At 35.5% G+C, this 17508-nt stretch overlaps 3 protein-coding genes across 6 annotated transcripts in view; 2 read left to right on the top strand and 1 right to left on the bottom strand.

The window, feature by feature from the left end:
- The window catches only part of LOC115243176, a 6315-nt gene extending 1800 nt beyond the window's left edge, over positions 1-4515 (top strand). Inside the window, exons 3-5 of one of the 2 annotated variants that reach the window (XM_029819955.1) lie at positions 218-1615; positions 1707-2713; positions 3021-4515. In XM_029819955.1, the coding sequence (XP_029675815.1) occupies positions 218-1615; positions 1707-2713; positions 3021-3225 (2610 nt within the window). In that variant the 3' untranslated portion in view covers positions 3226-4515. Of the gene's footprint in view, positions 1-217; positions 1616-1706; positions 2714-3017 lie in introns of both variants that reach the window. The other variant, XM_029819954.1, reaches the window with a different exon arrangement.
- Positions 4516-7356: 2841 nt separating this feature from the next.
- LOC115243208 (ras-related protein Rap-2a) lies at positions 7357-12131 on the bottom strand. The gene has a single exon (XM_029820003.1). It carries the CDS (start codon positions 11297-11299, stop codon positions 10754-10756), a length of 546 nt encoding a protein of 181 aa, XP_029675863.1. The 5' UTR covers positions 11300-12131; the 3' UTR covers positions 7357-10753.
- Positions 12132-12491: 360 nt separating this feature from the next.
- The window catches only part of LOC115243206 (phospholipid scramblase 1), a 13737-nt gene continuing 8720 nt past the window's right edge, over positions 12492-17508 (top strand). The window contains exons 1-2 of one of the 3 annotated variants that reach the window (XM_029819999.1): positions 12492-12706; positions 12848-13058. The gene's annotated coding sequence lies outside the window, so the exon portion shown is untranslated. Of the gene's footprint in view, positions 13059-13675; positions 13864-17508 lie in introns of those variants that run through there. The other 2 variants (XM_029819998.1, XM_029820000.1) reach the window with 2 other exon arrangements.

Raw genomic sequence — 17508 nt, 5'->3', positions numbered from 1 at the left:
TATATATATATATTTACAATATTACAATTGAAACCAGATAACTATACATGTTAATATTAAATCTTTGATATGATTATATGCCAATACAATTTATGATACTCTTGTAATTAGAAAATAGAAAAATAATTACATTTAATCATATAATATATTTAATATGATTATGTGTATTATAATTATTATTTACTGCATTTTATTTATATTATTATAACTTGTACAGATAATATGGCGCTTGAAGTGTGAGTGCATACTGGTCGAATCACTCATGTACATACCATTAGACCTATTTGTGGAAATTCTGGAGGAATTGATTAAATATGTGAACGAGCTGGAAATATCACGTGCCAAGTGTTTGATTCTCGTTCTGAATAATAGGACATACGAAAAGTGCCTGCGGTTGAATTTAGGTACACTATCGGAGAAAGATATAACAGAACGCGCATGCCAATTAGTAGCGAGTTTTCAGGCATTGTTAGATCTGCTCGGCAGTCCAAGGTTTACTGGTTCCCCCGAGTTATCCGAAGAAGCGAGGTACGAGCAACATGGATTTCTCCTGAAATGCATCTTTCGTCATATTAAGTTATGCATGAGCAAGAAGATAGAGGCTTACACAGAAAATATCTATCTAGAAAAATTATTCAAGCTCACATATGGCAATCTCGCTCACAATCGTATAAATTACTACTGCACTCTCCCCGTCGACAAGGTGAAATCTATTGTGGCAACACTGGATCAGGAACTGATCACCTTATTGCTGAACCAAATCAAGCAGGTTGATTGTTATGAGTACATGGGCTGGCTAGAAATCAATGACACTGAAAACATTATGATCTCGCTGCAGCGTGCCATCGTCATTGAATGCCACTACTTTATTAACTTCATGAAAGAGAATGAATTTCTGGGAAAGAACGACCATTTACTCCATTGCCTCCAGCAACTCATAGGTTCGAAAAATAGCAAGGAATCCTTGTTAACTCTTCAAGAACTCTGTCATAGCATCGCCAATGGCAAACCAGAGGGTATGAGAGAATTGATGAAACGCTACAAGGAATGGGACAAATCTATATTGAGTTTCATTAATGAGAAAATAGAATTGCTGCAAAAAGACGATTGCTGCATTTTGCTTGAATATCTTCATCACATGTTCGCGTATCCGCACACCGAAGTAGAGAAATATCAAGCTTATGTATTGGTATTGAGAGTGATAGTGCAGCAAAATATACAAGATGTGTATTACATTATAATAAAATATGTGCTGCGACATTTTGACGACAATCGTTTAGAATACTTGTACAATCATAAACTCTTCATAACGTTCATGCAACGCAATATGTGCTTACGCGAATCTGAAGGACTGCTTATCCTCCTGATTTTTGTTCTGTTGAATGCAAAAAAGGTGCTAACTACTCTTGTGGAGATTGCTATAGGTTGCAACAAGTATGAGAGCATTATATTTATGTCGAAAGACATATTACTTCTGCGATCGTTTCTCATTATACAAAAGGACAATGAATACAATCTGCTGATGTACATTTTGAAGGATGTCTGCTTGCAAAAGGATGTTACTTGGTCTTGCAAGCGTTTTCCGATTTTTGTGGATACCATACTTGATCATAAGGTGATAATAATGTTATAGATAAGACACGAGGATAAATATTTGTTGGAATTCTATTTGTTTATTATTTCTTATTTTCATTTCTCTTCCACAGTTGATAACTCCGGATGATCTGATCAACATTGTTTACATCCCTTACTTAATTGATAGCAGTTTTCATTACTTCAACTTTCTCTGCATACTGATGCATATGTACGATATTGTGGAAAAAAGAGTTTGCATTCCCAAAGTGGATTACCCGCTGCTGATCATAGCATTGACCAAGAAGATGTCGTTGATAAGAAAAAGCGAACCGACCTGCTTAAGGAGCACTATTCATGACTTGATAGGTCATATAACACGCATATTGAACGCCCTGTTCTACACACCTAACATATTAACTGTGAATCAGCAGCGCGAAGTGATTGATGCGATCGATGACTGCGTGGAGCCGATTGATCGGGCGCGACTATCACCTCTATGGCATATACTCAACGGCAGTGTCTTAGATATAATTCAGGATTATGAAAGACGTTGCTTCTTCTTACATCGACGACTGCGCACGGATCCGCGATGCGAGCCCAAATTGCGCGAGTACGCCCAGTCCTTCCGACTCGATCGGGAAAGTTTCCTGCGTCACATGATTTTGCATGCCACCGAAAAGGAATACGAGATTTTCGCGGTCGAGTTGACAACGATATTCTGGTGTAACTTTGGTTGGACCGACGAAATGGAGGCCTATGAAAATATGCTGCGCATCACTGGCGAGGCGGCGCAACTCGCTCTGGCATTCTACAAGACATTTCCCAATGATACGTTTGTATCACTGATACGCATCCTTGTGAACTTTTGCGACGTGTTCGCGCACATCAATCGCAATACGAACGATCAACAAGTGGCGATCCGCCGTATCCTACTGAAAACTCTACGCTCCTTAAAAGATTCTACTAATAGGACATACCTTGGCCAAATGTACGGCCTTCTGCTCGCACGTATAGAGGATACCTTAATTAAGAATTCATATTCATATATAAAACATTATTTCCACGAGGTCGACGACTGGATCGACGTGTACCTCGTTCAATGCGAGGGACTAATGACGCCCATACAAGAATCCGAAAAGTAAGTAAACATGATATTTCACTTCTGTTTAAATATAATTTTTTTTCACGCATTATAATAGTAATTTTTATTTCTCTTTATTTATTTATTTTTTTTTTAATTATTAAATTATTTTTTATTTATTTAATTTTTGTATCATTTTCTATTTTTTAATTTTAATAAAAAAATAAAAAACATTTTTAAAATTTCTATATTTTTATCAAAAAAGAAAGTTATATACATATTACACATATATATTGTAGAATAAATTCCACAAAATAAAAAAAAAGAATGGCAATAATATTGTGGAATTTATGTATTTTAGCAGCTCGAATGACTCAGGCAGCTCAAATGATGAGGCGAGTTTGAAAGATACCCAAGTATTACAGGAGGCTCGCAAGTTAACTAGCAAGGAAATCGACATGTTTAATTCCTATAGGTTTGTATGCGAATGTATTAAGATATCCAACAGGGGGACGCATCGTTGCGTCGAACGGATACGAGATGTTATACTTACTAAAAAAAAGGTATAATTTTAGCTTCGATAAAGTGTAAAAACAATATTCGCATACGCCGTCTTTTTTGGTATAATTTTATATAAAAAAGCACGATATTATCGTAAAATATTTTCATCGAAATACATCATTTCCATCTGTCTTGATATATCTAATAAAGTACTTTGCAACATTTTTCTTTTTTACGCGAATTTCAATAAGACAAGGTGTGCAAATACTTTTTTTACATACTGTATAATATCGATATTTTTTACTACTGATTGTGCTCTGTAATTATTTACTCTTAAAAAGAATTTTAAGATCAAACGTTTCGAAAATTCCATAAAAATGATTAGTAATGTAGAAATGGATGCGGGAAATCATATTTTAAAACTTATATACTATCCGATAAAAATACGGTATTCTTTCAAGATAATATCTTGCTAACAATTTTTTTGAAATTTTTGAAACGTTTGATCGATTTCGCGAATCTTTGTAGTTATTTTTCTAACCGAATGCCACAACATATAAATTGTTCTATACAGTATACTTACCATTAAGTAGGGGAATAATGAAACGAGTGCCACATAGAAATGAAAAATAAGAAAAATGTTTGAGAAAACTTTTCACCATTGAAAATTGTTGTAATCAAATAATTGTTGTATTTTTCTAATTTTCTGTTTACAATTATTTTTAAAAATAACAATCATTTTTTAAAAATAATTGTAATTATTTGCACAAATTATATAGATATACAAATAATTACAATTTGTAATAATTACAAATGTCATTATCTATATATCTATAATTATAGAGGTATTGTAATTCTAATCTATGTATTAGTTTCGTATTTATTCATATTTTGTTGTGCAAACAAGTTTGTGTGAAGGAAAAAGAATTATCTTACAAATAATTCTTAAAAATTGCAATTTTGCAATATACTATACTTTTCGTTAGTTTCTTTTGTATCTGTACTGATTTTTATCTACCTCGGAAAAGACATGTTAATCTTTGTATATATATCGATTATGTGATAATTTAGTAATAATCTTGCAAGATAGTCGTGTAAGGAGACAGAAGACAATGAAAGATTGCTCAACTGCGTAAAAAAATGTTTTCGCGAGATAGATATCGTATTTTGTATAAGAACACAACCACATAAATTTCTTTTCCAAGAATTATCCTCAAGAAATTTATACTTTATGATTCGATTATTTTTATACCGTATATTTCATGCATAGGAGCATTTCTCTTGCTTCGCCACGACAGAAAAACTGCCGAGTCGATATATTACTGTATATATGTAGGAAGAAATACATTACGAGCAATTATTTTAGTGTGGCTTTTTTTCTCAAAACACCGTTTGAAAAATTCAACAATCACGTGCGATACGATATACTTGACACGTGTGATTGTGCACACATGTGCCGAGACGACCGAAAACCGAATTGAAAAAAATCAAAGTATATGTAATCGCACGTTAATGTATATCATATGTCTCGAATAGAAGATAATATATATTATTCGATCTTATTATACGCGCGCATTATTTAAAATGTTATTTTTGTTTTCTATATTTGATAAAAAACTTACATTACTATAAATTTATTATTTACGCGATATTTAATTATTTATATTGATAAAAAAAATTTGCGTTTTTTTATCAATTTAAAAATCACGTATCATGTAACGAACGTAATAATGAATTTTAGTATTTGATTTTTTATCATTTTAACAATAATATTCTAACGATTTTTTTAAGTTTTTTAATTTTTATCATTGATAAGATCTTTTCGAACATTTATTCGAGCTCATATTGATGACCTTTCCGCGAAAAGAATGCTCGTCTTCCATAGAAACATAATTCTACCTCGTGTGTATTTAATGAATATACGTAACGGGATGCACTGATCGATTAATAAAATACACGTGGAAAAAATGCGAAATGAAATATAAAAGGATTTTATTTTAAAACATATATATGCGATCGTTATTTTAATCAAGAGTCTCTTTCTCCTTAAATCGCAAACGATATTAAATTTTTTTATCATCGTACAAATCGAATTACGATTACTCGTGTAATAAGTTCGATAACATTACAACGGAAATATTATTATGCTGCGCGAACAATTCGCACTTAAGAATAACTTAAACCAAATTCCCGTAAACAATTTAAGATTTAACGTAACATACACTTAAGTGAAATTGCGATTTAAAGCAAAATCGATCGAAAAAACAAAATTATTAGGTATACGCTATTTTTTTATCGCATGTCCAATCGGTAGCAAAGTATTGGTTTCGGAATTCTAACATTATCTTTATGCGATAGCGCCAAATGCCATTGTTGCAATGGTTAGTAAGTGGGAAAAAAAAGAAGTTTGCGAATAAAGAGAAAAATGTGCACCAATCTCAACTCTAATTTAAAACTTTGTAAAACTAAAATCTATATCTCGATGGGCACAACTTTAAATCTGACTTTGATACTTTCACAGTGAGCGAGAGAGGAAAACACTTTCAAACTAAAAAAAATATCTCGTCAATCGAGTAAAATAAAGCGAAAATCGCGGTAATCATTCGATGACTGAGAAGTATTTAAAGAATGCAAATGCAACTGCGATTTATAAGTGCCTTGACTCATTCGTTCATGACTAGATTTCCATGCTGGTACTTCAACGTAAAAGCCTGTTAAAACGATTACTTGGTATCCGTTTAGTGTTTAGTTAATTCATCAAAGATGCTTATCTTAAATATATTTTTTAATCGAAAATATTTTCAAATAATCCGGATACAAGAAAATAACTATTAGCAGAGAATTATTCGTTGTAGGAAAATGCTTTATAATAATCTTAAAATAATTATGAGAAGCAGACAATCTCTATCGTTGGAGAAAAAAAAAAAATGAAAAAAATTAATACAAAAATTATTACAAGCTAAACAGCTTTACAAGAGTAATTTTGAAGCGCACACACATTTTAGCTTTCATTTGCCCACATGGATGATTTCTTTACTTATAATTACAATAAATCATTTTGCGCACAGTGCACGAAAGAAAGAGATTGCACTTGGTCTATTATGCACATTTTTCTTTTGTTTCGCCATAAGAGATATTCATTTCGAAATATTTCGTCTCCTCTGAGATGTTTCAAGATAATTAGCTTTTATTATGTATACTTCGACTCGCTATATAATATATATTTACAGATTCTTCACATTGTAAAAAATATATAACGTATTTCGTACTCAATATATCAGATACGCAGGTAGTAGTACTGAAAGGCCGATATACACATATCTAAATCGTGGTGTTTTTCTTTTTTTTACTCTTTACTCCAATTATTAATTAATATATGTATGTGCGTGACCCAGTTGCATAACAAATGCGCACGTATCTCCAACTGTACGCGAATTGTTGCATTATACACATCTTTGTATATTGCGTCTCGACTTTTCACGATGTTTCTTCGACACGTAGGAAGATAACTGATTCGCCGATCGTGAAATAAAATTTGAAGGAGAGAGAAACAATTCTGGTCCTTAGGTGTATGATATGCTGGCCGTCGCCTCTCCGCCGACGATAGCTCCCCAAATAAATATTATTTTATTATAATTAGAATTCGCTTTCTTATTATAGATCAATATCTTGCGATAAAAATTTTTAGATGCCGCTTTAGAAAAATAGCGTATGCAATCTTGAGAGTTGGATGCGCGAGAGACACGTGGCACGGCTCTCTCTCTCCTTCTCATACACAAATATATAAATAGATTTTTCAAGTATATCAAATACTTGGTGAGCTATCTAGGCAGACGACGGCCTTGTGCGTCCTTTGTGTTTCGTATGTATATGTACGTATTATATGTAAAACAGAGGGCGAAAAACGTAAGAAGTGTCGCGCACAAGTCAGGTGACGATTATTTTAAAACGCTTTACAAAGAGGCCCTTCGATCGAAGCCGGGAAAAGGCTTCGATTATTGTTATTCGATATACAAAAGGTGCGGAGTTACGAATTACGTGATCACAGCGAGACTAAAAATTTTCCACGAGACTATGACCAACCAAGTAGTAGCTTAAAGCGAAATGTTCTGTTCCTTTTTTTTTTATCCTTCGTCTTTGGACTGCGAACCACAAGATAATTCGCGACCGCAGTTTCCGGCGCCGGCCTCGTTAATTTCTTTTTTTTTTTTAACACACGAGACTCCGGAAAAAAAGAAGAGTACACAAAATGCCGGTCGAAGACTGTACACCCCGATAGTGCTCTTTCACAATATTTAAAATTTCACACGTGTTCTCTCTCCCAAAGTATATGAACGATACCTCCTCCCAAAAATATCTAAGATCAATCTAACTACCAATCGTAGAAATACTGTACATCAGTTCATTCTTTTGTTTTTTTTTTTTTATTGTTTTTTTAGCTCTTAATTTTTCCGCAATTTCCCTCGAAAGTATCGGAAAATAATATTGCGCGTATACGATTCAAACGATACATGCGTTAAAGTTGTAAATTAGAATACAGAGGCTATGCAAATTATAAATACATCTTGTTGCAGAAGCAAAACAATATCTTTCAGAGTAAAATCGGTCAAAGGATCTCGAGTGACACTCGTTTACCTTTCTATTTTGCATTTAACTCTCGGATACAACGACAGCCTGATAAAAGATGGTTCACAAATTTAAAAGTATTTAAATAATCGACAGATTCAAATTGAATATCGTCAGAAAATAGGCTTGAGACTTCTCTAAAAATTAAATTCTAGAAGAAAAAAATTTTTGGTCTCGGAGGGCTTTGAAAATATCATAAAAAAATAAGAAAAATCCTTTTATGCATCCAAGAGTTAAATGACAATGGAAATGAATAGCATATAATGACTTTTACGCTGTGTTTATCGCCAGAAACGATATTTAACATCAGATAATACAAGTTGTGTGTGTGATCACACACGAGAAATATTACACACACCTTATCACTATTATAGTTACTTGCAAAATTGATTGAATGTTTTAGAAACTATAAGGATGCAAAAAATATATATCATTGTTTATCGACGAAATTGCAGCACAGAGAATAGATATAAAATTGATTTCTGTACGAATATATGAGAAACCAATGTGCAAAGTATAATTATAAAATATAAAGAATATAATTATACATAAATACACAACGAGAAATATGATTATAAAAGTTTATAAAATAAATTTTGTAGTCATATATCTCTCTTTAGAATTTTTTCATGTTTCAATCTGTCGATGTAGAATAATTTTACATTTTTAAAGTAAAAGTAAAATAATAAATGTAATTTATAAAATTTCTAAAGCACTCAATCAATTTCACGAGTAACTTACGAAAAGAAGAACCATTGTGTTCTAATTTCTTTTTACATGCATTGTTTTTTTTTGCCCTCACAAATTCAACAATATTTCATACAGTTAGATTCTGTGGGTTTTCTCTCTCCGAAAGCAATAAAAAGTATCGTAATTGCATTTTCAATTACATAATCATTTGATATTTTTGTAAATATCTTTAATGTTCTATTATTATATAGACAATTTTTACTGAAGTATATTTAGATTCTACAATTTTTCATGTAAGGAGATAGACAAATAATATTTCTCAAAGAACATTATAGAGATTCTGTTATTACGATACTTTTCACATTGATGTTGTCACATTATCAATGATAAATAGTAGCATGCATGTTATGATTTGCAGTTGAAGGGATCAGTGCGAATTCCTGCCATTTTCTTTTTAACTCTACTATGAATAAACTATTGTGCTCTGTCATTGGTGTGTAAGATCACTCGTTACAAAGTCATCAATCCCATAGTAATCAGATCAAATGTGCAGTCTTGCGGTTTATGCAGTACAAACTTTTTTTTACCGTACAAAGCTTACAAATTACGAGTTTAGATTGACATTATTACTTTAATTAGTCTTACGAAACGTTTCTCTTAATTATTTCCGTCATTGTGTCACAACAGTCTGCGATTTTGTTAGATTTTAATAAATTAAAGGCAGTCTTTAACTTTCGGCCTTCAACTTATTAAAATTCGATTTTATAATCAGACTACTACATTAGTTTGCTCTGCTTCTCCCGCACATTAGAGTTTACAAATACAGTATTGCGCTGTAACAGACATTAAAGCAAAACCAAAATAAGATATTAGTATTTGCTACACAACGGATCACAAGAAATCTCACAACAGTTGGGTTATCCTTCAATTGTCAGAATGTCGCATATAAAACTTCATTCTTTTAATGTCCTTCCCTCTTGCGTGCAATAAAATAGTTCAATGTTAGGACTATACAACCGATATACAGGACGTTTTGATCTCTGAAATATATTTTGAAATATTTGAAGAGATGTTTCAAAAAGAAATTATTTAAAGAAAAGGCAAATGTTGTGATTAGAATGCCTCTCTAGTTAAATAACTCATTTCTTTGAAACATCTTTTTGTATTTTTAATAATACAACAAAGACATTTCGAATGATTACATTAGACGAAACACACCCTGTACATTAATGTCTCCAACAACGTCTCGTACAAAAACGTTTAGGTGATATCTCGCTCTCTCGTTAATCAGCCTCCTTAGCTTAAATTAATACAGAACAATTGCACAGAGAAGAGTGTACTCTCAAAACCGAACCACCTTCATCCTATCTTTTAATCAGATGGATTGTGTAACCTTCGCACTACTACTGCATGCAAATCATGCGATATATCATATTAAACTTTTGCTCAAACTTAGCCCCTTATCGCTGAATCTATCACCATACCATAACGGTTGACCATCACAGTGATTCCTTCAAAGTCTGCGAGTATTTCCTCTTTTTTTCTTAGCACAGCACCCAGTCTCAATTTGTGAAACCTATGTGCAATGATTTAGTCTGAAATTGAGCAGAAAGCCGATATCGAGTTTGGTTTACGGTTTTCGACATCTCTTTTCTCGCGCGAGCGGAGTATTGGTCCTTTTGCCGAGGAAAAGCTACCTTTCGCTCGCTCTCTTTTTCTTAAACCTATATTATTTATATATATATATATATATGTATATATATTACAATAATATTACATACAATAATACTATATTCGCGTATAATAAAATATCTGTGTTTAACGGCCGTCGCTCGCCGGACGGTCTTCGGAGTTAGAAAAGGAGAGAACCCTAGTCCCCCATTGGAAAATTCATACAACGTTCGACATAAGTTAGCCTTGGTAGATGCGTAGCACATTGTGTAGAGATTTCCAGGTTGAAAAGATTTCCAAGGTTGAAGAAAGATTTCCAGGTTGAAGAGATTTCCAGAAGAAAGATCCACCCAGGACAACACGCTGATGAGGTCTGCCCGAAAGCCCCCACTGTACACTATCTTCCCTTAGCACATCCCTGCCTCTCCATTAACGGGTCGAAAGAGCCGCGAAGAGAAGTTCCAGGACAACCAAGAACGAAGCACGCCGATGAAGAGGAGAACGACAAGCTCTTCCTCGTAACACACTGTACACACTGTATTATATTTTCCTTCACCTAGTTCGGTCCGCGGGTAAATAATCCGGACCATTGGGGATTTTGATTAAGTATTAGAGGACGCTGCAGCAGCAGTACGTCTTCTTCTCCTTCTCAGGGCTGAAGTTCATCTCCCGCACGATCTCGGCGAACATCTCGTTAACGTTGGTGCGATTCTTGGCGCTCGCCTCGACGAACGGGCAGCCCCAGAGTTGCGCGAGTTGGTGACCCTCCTCGGTGCCGACCTCCCGCTGATGCTCCAGATCGAGCTTATTCGCCACCAGCAGCACCGGCACGCGCTCCGTGCCCTTGACACGCGTAATAAGCTCCTTCATCGCCTTGATATCCTGGAAGGTCTGGTGATTCGTCAGGCTGTAAACCACGACGAAGCCTTGGCCGTTCTTGATGTAGAGGTCGCGCATCGACGCGAACTGCTCGGTACCGGCGGTGTCGAGGATCTCGAGCACGCACGGCGAGTTGTCCACCTCGATCTCCTTGCGGTAGAAATCCTCGATCGTCGGGTCGTATTTTTCCATGAAGCAGCCGGATACGAATTGTACGGTGAGCGCGCTCTTGCCCACCCCGCCCGAGCCGAGGACCACCACTTTGAACTCGCGCATCTCGTCGTCGTCGGCTCCTCCGCGCCTCCTTCTACGCCGTCGCCTCCTCCTCCTCTTGGACGTGTCCAGGACCGCGCCGGGGTGTGGAGCGCCGTTTCACCCGAGATAGGCAGAGAGACACACACGCAGAGAGACGGAGGGAAGAGAGAAAGAGAAAGAGAGAGAGAGAGAGAGAGAAAGAGAATAGAGAGTGGAATGAGACAGATTATCGCACCTTCTCTCGCCACACAGAGTACACACACTTGGGCACTTCACCTACCAGCTAGGCTAAAGAAGTGAGATTCCCCTTGTCGCCCTCGTCGTCGTCGTCGTCCTTCCGTTCTCCCTCGCCTCGTCGCGACGACAATCCGCGCCCGTCCTCCTCCGTCCGGCCGCGAACAAAGGCATCGACGACGTTACGCAGAGTCGGAACTGTCGAGCGAGAAGCGGCGAGACGGATCACGCGAATCGAGAATCGACTTGCGCCGCCTCGTTGCAAGGCTGCCACGATATTATTACGGCGACGCGGCTACGCGAGGACATGACGACACCGGGACTCGACACCGCACGCTCTATACGAAGGCATGTACATACACGACGACGACACAGCCGACACAGGCTCTCGTGCCTCTCGCCCGTCTGCCTGCCTGTGGCCTGTGCCCTGTGCCCGTTGCCCGTCGTCTATCTCCTCTTCCTGTCCCCCTCCCCCCTCCATCGCCCCGCGTCCCACTCGTTCAACCCAGCAGATCTGACGTGCGCGACGACGCCATCTTATCACCGATGCTAGACTTTTCTTCGAACGAACGTCACGTAGTCGACGGTGGATCATCGACTACGCGCGAATACTAGATGTCATAAATGATCTTCTCTCATCTTCCTCTCCCCCACACCTTCCCTTTATATTGAGATGTTTGTTTTCGCGATGGGATGTCACGTTTCACTCTCTCGGGTCTCTCGGGTTATATACGGTATGAATTTTTTACTTTATTACAGAAAATTTTTTACGCCGCGATTTACATAAATAATAATTAAGAAAATAATTTTTATTAGTATATAAATAAATTTAATGTTGAGAGATTAATTGTTTTAGTAATGATTTTATTGGTTGCTATTACATTTTCAATATTACTTGATCACACCGTATAATTGATACAGTAGATATACAAAATATATATTGTATACAATTATCTTTTTTAAATCTATCTGTTTTAGATTATTCTGAAAAGAGAGGAAGAGATAAAAAGAATACTATTATTACATAAAACAATGATAATAAACTTTACACGATGCAGTGTCTATATATCTCGTTGGGAAAAGCTGTAGACTTCAAGACGTTTTTTCAGCAAAACGCGAGTTGATTGGTCGACCTGAAATCTGACCAATTATGGCGCAACCGCCAGGACGATCGTGAATCAAGAGACGTCTGTGGTTCTTTTCAATTACACTTTTTACACTTATTACTTTCCTTTTCTCTTTCGAAACACGAAGATGAATTAGATAGATAGGGACGAAGCTTGTTTCGGTTACATTTCGTACATTAGTGAGTTTTCCTCCTTTTTTTTCTTTTAGAGACATAATTACAGTACATGCCTCGTTCCATGAGCGTAGAGCGAGGAGTGTACATTGAAAGAACAGATCGATTCACGATCTCTGGAGAAGCGAGGGAAACGATCGCGAGGAAGAGAAGGAGTCACCCTTCACCACCGGATGCGAGTGTCACTCTCTCTTATCTGCCAGACAGCACTATCCACGACCTTGCCAACTCGTAAGGAGAAACCGAGTGAGTCGTTTTTCGTTGGATTTGTGTTGTAGAGTGCGTACGATACGCAGACTGTATATGTGGATGTCGCGTATGCTTTTACTTGTTATTCACCTGGGTTACATTAGACGTAAACAGTATCACGCACACTATGATAACTCCAAAATGAATGAGAATTTTAAGCGACTCAATTTTAAATGCTCGTTCATTATTTATTATCATTTATTATATATGTGTAAAATTTTTATATTTGCCGTTTCATTTGCTACATTATTAATTATCGTATTTCAGCATGTGGTTGCATTTCCTGCGTTTTGCCTTTTAATCTCTTCTCCTCTTTTTCTCTCCCTGCTCCCTCTCTCATTTCCTTCCCCTTCTGTCATAGCTTATTCCGTTTTAAAATGCTGAAAACATGCAATAGACTGCAGGCTGAAGCGAAATTCGACGCGTGAAACCACACGAGAATTGCTGTAAATCGACATCTCGAAATAGGTCGACGAAAAATTGGCGGCGCTTATAATGGTGCGTGTTCACCTGCGAGTAAAACTCTCGAGAGTAGCTCTCGAGAGTGATTATCGCAAATGGGCATACCCTTGAATTAGATACTCTCAAAAGTATGTCCATTTGCAAGAATCACCCTCGAGAGCTACTCTCGAGAGATTTACTCTGAGGTGGACGCGCACTATGAGACGGGAAGTCGGGGAACACGCGGCGCGGTGCCGCAAGACAAGACTCGTTTCCCGTTGTTTCGTTACCGGTTGCCCGTTAGTTCGTTCCGCCGCCCGGATCCCCGTTTTCGACGTCCGTTCACGCGCCATTCTTCCACGTGAGTGCAAAGATCGTGCTTTTAATCGCAAACGCTTTATACGCGCGAATAATACATGCACACATTGTGCGTCATTTGTAATATAGCATTTTCGCATTATCTCCGATGATGCGACGAAAAATTAAAATTAGAAACTTCTATTTGCAATACACACTTACAATACACATATATATCGTAATATATTAATATTAAGTAATAAATTAATTTAATATTAATTATTTATTTTATTTATATCATTTTGTTTGACGTCTAATTTAAATTATGAAGAGATTTTCTTATCAACTTGAAACCAATAGAGAGTCTAACCGCTATCAAGGTTTTTACAAGGCTTTTAGATTTTTAAAGATAAAACCGTGAATCGTTGCTCTATAACTTATCGAGATCCAAGCTTACTGAATTATGTATCGATTTTAATAAGATCTTGACGTGAATGCGTTAATGCGTGAAATTCTACGGCTGTTGATCAGTCACGAGCTTTGATTTCGCAGCCGCTTATTGTTAGAATACATCGGTAAATGCTGACGATAAATATAGATCAGACGCTAAAGAGGCGCCCGAGAGAGCAACGTGTTGCTTCCTTTCATTCTATCTTCTTACCGTAAAGCCGGAAGTGCACGTTATTACCGCACCTATCATGTTATAGGTGCCATGTCTCCTTTTAAGTTTACGTATGTGTGCATCTGTATATATGTATATACACAAAAAAACGAATAGGTGCGATTGCAACTGCGCTTTCACATGACATTTTCATAGCGGTTAACTTTTTTTTGTGAGAACTATGTCTCGAAATATCACGGATCCGGTCAGTCGGAATAATCGTGACATTAAAATAATAGAGCGACGTAATAAGGTATTCTCCATTCATATAAGTACTTCATCCGAGATTTTTAATTCTAGAACGCACTTTTTTCTCTAACATAATTTTGACAATCGCTACTATACATTATATTATCCCATTTAAAAAAAAGAAAAGAATATTATTTGGATGTATTTTCTATATATAATTGCTTAAAAAAATATAAATATATTATTAATTTTATCAATTTCACAATCTTTTTTTTTTTGAAGATGCAACCTTGTATGAAATAATCTTATTCTATTGTACATTTCCGATTTGTTTCCGCGTGAAAAATCATCTTTTTTACGCTTACAGTTCTGGCGATCCATTTTGTGTAAAGAAAGCTCTAAATTTTATAAAATAAAAGCAAATACTTATGAGTGGTAATATATTTTAAAATTTGGACAATTTTTATACTTACAATTAAAGAGAGGAAGAAAAGAATCGGTTACTCGGGGCGGCGAAAAAACGAAGGGTCGATCCTGATCCGGTCCCGCGACCTTGCGGTATGCGAGACGCAGTCTCTCCTCACACACATGAGAAACGAATGACATCATCATCGATGAAAGTGTACATAACTGAGCAATGCATCACACACTTTGCTCGGCCACTGTACGCTAGTGATCGAAGCGCTTGCTTAACTCGAGATCTTTCTCTTCGCCCGAATAAGAAACGTCGAAAAGACGCGATATCTTCATAAATATCCAAAAATTTCATATGTACCCAGATATATTTTTTTAAACAGGTTTTACGATAAGTTTAAAGTCGATCTTTTTTTAATAAAAAATTCATAAGTGACAATCATTTATTGCAAGCTCTCTTTTAATTACAGTTATTCATTCAATTTAATTTTAATTATAAGTTTTTAATCTTTAATATAAAGAATTTTGTGTATGACCATGAAGTTTTAAACTATTTTTCTTAATTAATGATAAAATCAAATTTCAAAATTGTTTGAGTCGAATAAGATTTTTCTTTGTCTGTTTCATTGCCAGAATTTTTTGAGCCTCTGCAATCGTAAAAATTTCGAGTTGCATAATCAACAGTATAAAATGTAATCGAAGTATAATATTTTGTGACATATTTGTGCGAGAATTACTTACGTTTAGCAAATATCATAAAAAAAAAGAAGATTGAGAAGCATTCTTGACATATATTTGACTGCGCGCGACAGGGCTTTATCAGTTCTTCCACATTTTGTAGATTGGGCACATTCAGCGAATTCCCATTTCCGAGATGCACAATTGCGATTCGTATCTCCCTTTCTTTTTCGCGGATTCCAATTACAGATACGCGCGAGGACATTATCGAGGCGTTCATTCATTGATAACGAGCAGGTGAGGTAATATAATAGTTTACCGGGTCACATTCACAATGACGATCGATGGACGCCTTGGAAAAGTTAAAGAGCGACTTTTAAGAGGAACTGACGAAGCACTGGATGATTTAGTTTGAAAAGGGCATGAGTCACACGAATCTTGAATCGACTGGTTTTTCGATATTCAAGGCATGTAATCGCGGTTTGGATTGCGTACGAGAAGGACACGTGTCAATATGGAGATAAAAGTGTTTTGTTGAAATGAGGCTTTATAGCAAACGCAAGGAAGAGCATTGTCTCTGATATTGTTATTCTTAGTTAACATCAGATTTATCTGGAGAAATCGCTAGCCTTTGTATTATATTTATTTTGAACTATATTGTATATCGTACGTTTTCGTAAAAGAAAAAAAAAATTGTACAAAATTTGGGATTAACAAAATTTATAAAATTGGAATATATTATATTATTCCGCATATATTACACAGCACACACACACAATACGATATCGATTAGACTCACGTTCACAAAATCATGAAATCATGTAATTCGAAGAAATTGTATTGCTGATTTAGACATTTTTTAAAGAATGTTGCTTCAATATATCTGGGTCTAGACTTTGGCATTTGCATTCCGTTCGAAAGTATTAAATAAAAAGAATATTACTTAAAATAGAATTTTTATCCCTCTTTTATTATTTATTATATTTATATTATTTATTTATATTTCATATTTCATTTTTTTTTTAAGTTACAATTTATAAAATTTGTTGAAAAATAGTATATATAATTCAGAATTAATAATTTAGAAAATTCAGGATATATCTCTGAAAAACTTTAAATACATATATAATATAATTTAAAATCGAATCAAACTCAAATAGCTCTGCGGAAGTTAATGTTGAGTCAGATATCGATTATTAAATATGGGCCCGATATACAAACATGGATTCCGATTGCAAGCGCGTGACACCTTGTAAAAACTGTAGCGATAAAAAAATCATTGAGGCCATACACGCGCACACACACATATGAAATGAATGTCGAACGAGGAAACCGTCAATTAGGCTTTATAAAACCTTTATTCAAGGCTGTTAAAAAGTAGTACGATCCGATATAATGCTCACGTGGGGCACGTTCAGTGACGTAGGCGACCTGGCGATTTCGTCTTGCTCCAGCGATTCGCGAGATGCAACGGAATTCCGTTATAATTCCGATGCAAAAATAGCGTCTCGAATAAAAAACAAGAGATATTTTTGTAAATCACAATTTTTTCTTATCTAGCTTTTGGAACATTTCATTTAATTTTACATCTCATTTATTTTCATGTACAAATTTTTCTGTTTAGTATATGTGTAAGAAATAATTAATAATTAAATGAATAATTTTATTTTTATATAAAAATTTGGATTATACATACACACACACACAAATCCTAAGATTCCCTGTTGATTAATGGTTTCTCCGAATCATACGTGATAAAAATTCCAG

Source organism: Formica exsecta, unplaced genomic scaffold, assembly GCF_003651465.1.
Source record: "Formica exsecta isolate Colony F162 unplaced genomic scaffold, ASM365146v1 scaffold696, whole genome shotgun sequence".
In the NCBI taxonomy this organism is placed as follows: domain Eukaryota; kingdom Metazoa; phylum Arthropoda; class Insecta; order Hymenoptera; family Formicidae; genus Formica; species Formica exsecta.
The sequence above is the reverse complement of the archived record's forward strand: the minus strand, read 5'-3'. Positions and strand labels throughout refer to the sequence as shown.